The 7,303-nt window shown below is 41.5% G+C and overlaps 1 protein-coding gene across 2 annotated transcripts in view; it reads right to left on the bottom strand.

Moving 5' to 3' along the window:
* CCNG1 (cyclin G1) overlaps positions 1-7,303 on the bottom strand; it is a 294,124-nt gene that overhangs the window by 237,922 nt on the left and 48,899 nt on the right. For both annotated transcript variants that reach the window (XM_044068987.1, XM_044068986.1), the window contains exon 2: positions 5,090-5,356. In XM_044068987.1, coding sequence (XP_043924922.1) covers positions 5,090-5,356 — 267 coding nt within the window. The remainder of the gene's footprint in view (positions 1-5,089; positions 5,357-7,303) is intronic.

Raw genomic sequence — 7,303 nt, 5'->3', positions numbered from 1 at the left:
GGGGTTTCTCGAGCTACTGGCAAACCTTGAGCTTTGCTATAAGCCGTTTCGGAGCACAGGATCGGCCCCGAACCCCATCAGTGAGAATAAACGGCGAGATTTAACAACTTCACATTATTTGTTTGAAATGTGAAGACAATTTTGATACTGTCAAAAAGCTTAGGCTCTTCCCATTGAAGTTACAGTGCAAACCTCCTGAGCTCCACTGGAGTGAATGCATTAAGGAAGGCCTTGCACAATTTCAAAGTCAATGAGGAACAATTCTCACCTGAATGAAAAGAGATGGTTGCTAGATGAATTTTAATGGTTCAGGTCTTAAAGCCCAAACTGAAAATCCTTCCCATCAATTTTTGTAAATTACCTAGCAGAAAGCAGAGTATAAAAGAATATGTTGGACTGGGAAGGAAAGCCTGGAATGTTAAACCATCACTGGAACCTGAGAAACCAGGTGGTCAACTTGAAGGAGTTCATGTCTACGTGTTTCACCCCCATTGGGTACACTAGAAAGGTCTGAACGTGGGTCCAATGTCCAAGGTGGATGCAGACAATGAGGCAACAGAAGGGAAACCAAACTTGAAAGGGCAAAAGAGGCACAATGAGAATGGTTCTGCTCTTGAATCGGGACACTGCTGAAATTTGGGGATGAGGGGTAACAAACATAAGGAAGACCAGAGAAACACTCATGTACTAGATTATCTCTTGGCAACTCCCCTGTGGAGGGCCCAGGGTGAAGAACCTGCTGCACTTGTTGAGGAAAGAAGCAAAGACTACATCGTACCTAGACCCACTGACAGACTATCCTTTCTGCCACTTTTGACTGAGAGACGACTCTTCCGGCATCAAAACAGACCTGCTTAATTTGTCTGCAAGCACTTTGGTTTTCCCTGTTATGTGCACTGCCATAAGAAAAACGACCAGAAGAGGTCGTCCTATGCCACAAACAGCCCGTCAACACAATGGACAACATCCATCTGGTTACCCCGTTTGTTGATGTACCAGACTACTGAAAACTGCAATCAGACTTTAGGGAGAACATCTTGAAAAGCCTGCAACGCTAGTTGGACTACTGTTATTTCCAGGACACTGATGTGCAAACTAGCCTCTTCCTGGGACCACATACTCTGGAATGTCCTTCCCAAGAAATGCCCCCACCCTATCTGGGAAGTGTCTGTGGTGACTGAGAGAACCAAGGGATGGCCCTGACAAACTTTTTCTTAATAGGTTCATAGGTTGGTACTAGGCTATCGGCCCCAAGGCCTATGCAAGCCTAGCCATAACAATTCCCTGGAAATTTCTTCCCACAATATTTACTTCTCTGGGCCCCTGTCTAGCAGGGCGACTGACATGATCCCCGGGGTGAATTTCCTATCTCCCATCCAATCATCAAGGTTCCCTTTGAAGAGTGCCAATGAGGCGCTCTGCTTGACATGTATGGGCAGTCTATTCCAGAGTATGGGGAGTCTCTGGAACAGGAACCTATCCCTCCAGCATGTTTTGTTCACCGTGATAAGGTTTAGATCCCTGGAGCGCGTGGCTCTGAGGGATTGGGATTTCTTCAAGTGAAGCATGTCCAACAGCTCAGGGTTTGACATGGCCTTGTATGTTAAGCAGAGATTGCCTCAGAGTAGACGATATGCCACAGAGTATGGCTGGAGTTTTTTTTAGACAGTCAGCATATGGCATCTGCTTTAGGCCTGCGATTCTTTTAGTGAGGTATTTCTGGGGCCTTTCCAGCTGTTGCAGATGTCTTGTGAGGTAAATACCAAATGGGGCATTATATTCTATAATGGGTCTAATGAGGGATGAGTACAGTGGGACAATGACCTCTTTTTTTCTGGATGAAAAGCCCTTAGTGATTAGGTGTGCCACATAGAAGGATTTCCTGACTGTTGTGGCAATGGTTATCGAAAGTGAGACCACTGTCCACTTGTGTCCCTAAGTCTCTCATCACACTTTCAATGTTTAGTGTCCTGCCACCTATGTGGTAGTTCATGGGTACATGTTTTTTTCCAAAGGGGATAACTATACATTTCTTGGCATTAAGCTTGAGCCCATAGCTCTGGCACCAGGCATCTGTTTCTATAAGGCCCTTTTGTAGAATATCCACATCATTTGGGGATTCAATAATGGCTCCCAGTTTGCAGTCATCTGCAAACTTTGTTAGCCAGAGTCCCTTAGTGTTGCCTTGCACTTCAGAGAAGTAGATGCCAAACAAGAGTGGTTCCAGGACTGAACCCTGAGGTACTCCACTTGTCTGGAGCTGGATTCGGAGTCTGCTACTTTTACAGTCTGGGTTCTGTCAGTAAGCCAGTTGGCAACCCGTCGAGTGACGTAAGGATTTATGCCCAGCTTAGTAAGTTTATCTACGATTCTAGAGTGGGGGATGGTATCAAAGGCCTTGGCGAGGTCCAGAAAGGCTGTGTGGACCGCCTTACCCTCGTCCACAGCTCTGGAGACTGATTCGAAGAAGTCAATCAGATTCAGGAGACAAGATCGGCCCTTCACAAACCCAAACTGGGTGGGGTCCAGTGTTTGAAGGTTGCCAATGTCTTTGTTTATAAGTTCCACGATAATGCGTTCCATGCCCTTGCAGATCAGGCTTGTCAGACTGATGGGACGGTAGTTCCCGGGATCCAAGGCGGATCCTCCCTTGTGGAGCGGGATAACTGTAGCTGTGTGCCACTCAGTGGGCATGAAGCCTGAGGTGAGGCTATGATTAAACCATAATGAATAAACCAAAGACGACATTCCTTGCAAACTTTGAAAGTCTTAATTGGAATGCTCAAGGGTTGCTGAAGAAGACACCACTGCACTGAGAGAGTCCACTGCAAGACCTGCATATGAAACCTGTCTAAGAGAACTAGACTTGTTGTGTCTGCCATCAATGCTAAAGCTTGCAGTACTAGTCTTGCCAGTGGGTAACAGTGGGAGATAATTTCTATGACTTGTAGTCTGAGGGTATGAACTCTTGTTGGAGGAAGTACGGTTATCTGGCTGATAGTGTCTAGACGAGCAACTATGAACTCCAGAGTCTGCATAACAGTGTAAATTGTGATTTGGTGTAGTTGACTGATGTTCAGGTGATGACAAAACTGGAGCAAGTAATCCCTTGCTTCAATGAGTAGAGGTCTGGATGGGGTAGCTAGGAGCCATTTGTTTAGGTATGGAAACAAACTGTAACCCAGTGGTCTCAGGTGAGCCACTACCACTGCCGTGCATTTGGTGAACACCCTACTGGCTGTAGTGAAGCCAGAGGGCAGTGTTCTGAACTGGTAATGACCGGCTCCCAGCTGGAACTGCAGGTGACTTTTGGAGCACCTGTTCGTTTTGATAGTACGCATCCTGAAGATCTGTCCTATCGAGCACATCCAATCATCCTTTTGCAGAAGGGGCAGAACAGACTGGACCATGACCATCCTGAACTTTGAATATATTTTACATACTGATTTAGTTTGCCGAGATCCAGAATTTGTCTCGGGTCCCCTGTCTTTTTTGGCACAGAGAAGTATCTTTAGTAAATTCCACATCCTCGCTGGTCTTGAGGAACTTTTTGGTTGACTCTTTCTACCAGCGTTACTATTTTAATGTCTGCTGCTTTCCTCTGATTAGGGGAAAATTGGAGACATAAATAACACAACAGAGTCAAACAAGTAGACGCTAACAATGGAATTAAACAACTAGTGATTTTATTTCATTTTAGCAGGGAGCATCACCCTCCCACACCTACTGGCACAACATTCAAAAGTGATAATCTCCTATAACAGGATCACTGCTGACATATGTAAGATTATCCCAATGGCAATTATTTACTACAAAGCATTACTAGATACAACCTACTTTTTCCTTCACTGCTATTTAGTGGCAGTGCATCCAGCCACCATACTAGGACACGATCAACCTTCAACCCCACAAAAAAAAAAAAAAAAAAAAACACTTTCAAAATTGACCATATTGTGTCCCCTAAATGTATGCCAATATTATTAGCTTTACATTTTAAGGGATTCCATATACAATACCTTAAAAAAATGGTGTAACTGAGGGTACGCCACTTACACTGGTATATAGAAGACGCAGTCAGTATGGTGCAAGCAGGATACAAAACCCCAGTGCAAAAATGTTTCAGATTTAGACAGCAAGGTCTAAAATTAATTTTTGTCAAGCTCTGCAGTTTAATTTTCTAAGGATTGGGACTTGCAGTATCAGTCTCACATTCCTCAATAAGAAGCCTGTAAAATGCACTAACAGGCAGATGTGTCTTAATGTCAAGAGAGGACTTCTTTTTATTCTAGGTTAACTGCACTAAGTGGTCAATGTAACTGACTACTCTGATGAACAAATGTTGAGCATCAATGACAGTCTTAAGGTGGTTGTCACTCCAGACTGACTAAATTAAAGTACCCTGTTTAATTTATGCAAAAGCTCCCAAACAGCAAGAACTGCAAAAAGTATTGCGTCAACCTTGACCAGACATCTACATTTTCAGTTTTATCTAGTACTTGGAAGCATAATGGAGTTGTTTCTAGTGCAACCTGGAATATTTACTTACTTATATATACTAATTTTTTTTTTTGCTGTGATGAAGCATCACACAAAGAGTAAGCAATACTGCACAAAAGCGGTTTACAGAAACATTACCTTAAAACATTCTCAAAATACTTGAAAATGCAAACTGGAGCAGCCACCAGCTCATATCTGCCTCTCTACCCTTATCGACATCTTTCAAATTTCTGAGATTCACTAAGAAATAAAGCTACAGATGCAAGCTGGGAAATGGACAACGATAAACCTGGGTCTTTCTGATGTAGCTCAGTAGCAGCTCAAGTACCTCACTCCATCTACTTAAAAATCACTCCTTTTTTTTCTAGTAGTCCTGAAATTCTTCTCCAAGTTACAGCTATTCTGTCCACCACCTTGGAACAGGAGTATTTAACTACTTTCAATGGTTAATTTAAGAATACATTATCCCTAACAATTCTGTGTGACAATACATTTCCCCAACTACATTTTTAGGATTACTGTACTTTTTTTTTTCTTTTGCATTTTAGGCAGATGTGAAATACATGACCCAGTTCAAACTTGTACAACTTACCTTCATTTTAGCCAAAAAACGATCAAGCAAATTCACTGCTACAGAAAACGTGTCTGTACCAAAACTGAAGAACTGAGTTAAGCTCAGGAGATCCTTAACTTCAAAATCCCTCAGTCCTGCAGTCATACGGAGGCAGTTATCATGAGCAGACTCTATTAACCTCAGGCCATACATGTTTGGCATATACTTTGCTTCTTGTTCCAATAAAACATGCAACTGGTCAAGGAATTCAACAGCATCTGTTGTTGCTCCAAGTGTTTCAATCATCTGAAAGACAAGAAACTGCATTAAAGGTTCACATAAAATACCTACTTTTTCATGCACATAAAATGCTGTTAAAGCCACAAAATTATGAACCACCATCAACAAGATCAGGTTTACTCTACATAACAGGTCTACCTTTGGTCACAGACAGGAATAAAAAAGCTAAGCAATTAAAAGCTGTGTTACTACAACAACTAGTAGGTGTCACCACTACTTCAGCTTCTTTATTCGGCCCAGTGAAGACTGCAATTAAACAAATAAACTGCAGGGGGAAGGGAGTTTACAACTTAACTTACCTAAACAATAAAAAATAAAACCCTATGGCAACAAATGGCAGTTCTAGCTAGTTACAATAACTTGTAGATCTCACCACTACTATAACTTCTAGCTTCTTTGTTTGGTCCACTGAGGTTGCCGGCATGAAGACAGCAACTAAAGTAAACTACAAAGAGGAAGAGAGACATACAACATAATTTATCTCAAATGGTATAAGAAAATGTAAGCCCTATTGTAATAAGTGATCGTTCTTTTCCAATGACGGGAAGGAAGAAAGGAAGCTACCCAACAGGAAAACAGCAAAGAGCAGAAAGATGAGACTCGCAGATGTAACGCTGTGGAGTAAGAAAATAGTGATCATTCACAAGGAGCCTGAACCTGCCAAGAACCAATTAGTAAACAGTTGCAAGTATTAGCAACAAACTGCAGAGGTGTTTTATTAGCACCGATTCAAGATGACATCCTGGTAAGAGTGAACACTAAGAACCACAACAATCTTACTTATTTAAAAAAAAAAAATCATGCCAGAGATGAACATCACCACCTATTCAGTAGGCTGAATTTCTCCAAGTCTTTCAAGTTTCTAATACCCTGACAGGAATGGACCCCATTCCAAGTCAAAGTAAGACTAAAGTTCATGAAATTAGTACTGTTTCAATGTTTGATGTTGGCCAAAAGTGCTCTTCTCAGCACCAGCAATGTGCACAGAATGAACTCCTCCTGCAATTCAGAGTTACATGCATCAGTAGCATGAGACCCATTGCTCCTACCACTATTGGAGCAGTCTGCATATCTTCTCCCACAATGCACATGTCTCTGCCTGCAAATCCTGGTATTTTATAACTTTGTCTTCTTTCTGTAAATAATATACTAATCACTGGGTGTAGCAATTTCAATCAATGCTACTTTTGTCTTCTTTTCATAGACTAGTATATCTGGTAGTCTCGCATCTATTTTTTGAACTGTTGGTAATGGACGATCCCATGTGAAACAAACAATCAAATTACATAATGTTTTGTGGCTCATGTTTCCAATGCTTCTCAGTTACTTCACTGTAATATTTGCATAATCCCCAATGCAACAGTCTTGAATTTTGTAAACCTGTGTACGCCACTATCCTGGGCCACTAATTAAACCTTTCATCTTTTGGTTTAAATTCACCTCTCCTTAACCACTCCTGTATCACATCCTGATCAACGTGAAGTTATTCTAAGAGTTTTCTGTACTTGCACCTATACTTACACATTTTTTGCCTTTTCATCTGATCCTTCACCTTATATTCTTTATTTTGCTTTTTGGCACATTCAGTTGCTACCTGAGTTTTTGTCTACTTCTGGTTTGATTTCCATTCCCACTTAACACCAATATGCTTCTGCCAAACCAAGGAAGTTAACCTTGTTCCCTTCATGTTTTAAAACTCTCGCTAAATTTAGATCATGTGGTGTCATCATATATGCATGCAGTCCTACAGTTGCAGATCTACATATGTAGATCAATTTCGAGGAAGCGCATAACTCCATCAGAATCTGGGAATATACAATCTTCGTACACACAGATTTTTATAAATCATTTGACAAGTGTAAAGCATTTTTCTTGTTTTCTTATCCAACTGATCCAATACATTTTGGGGCCAATCACCCCAAACCAAGTTAGAACAAAAAGAGGAAACTAGTT

The sequence above is a fragment of the Protopterus annectens genome, chromosome 4.part0, assembly GCF_019279795.1.
Source record: "Protopterus annectens isolate FY-2018-M chromosome 4.part0, PAN1.0, whole genome shotgun sequence".
Taxonomy (NCBI): domain Eukaryota; kingdom Metazoa; phylum Chordata; order Ceratodontiformes; family Protopteridae; genus Protopterus; species Protopterus annectens.
Note: the sequence above shows the minus strand (reverse complement) of the source record. Positions and strands in the feature narration are given on the sequence as shown.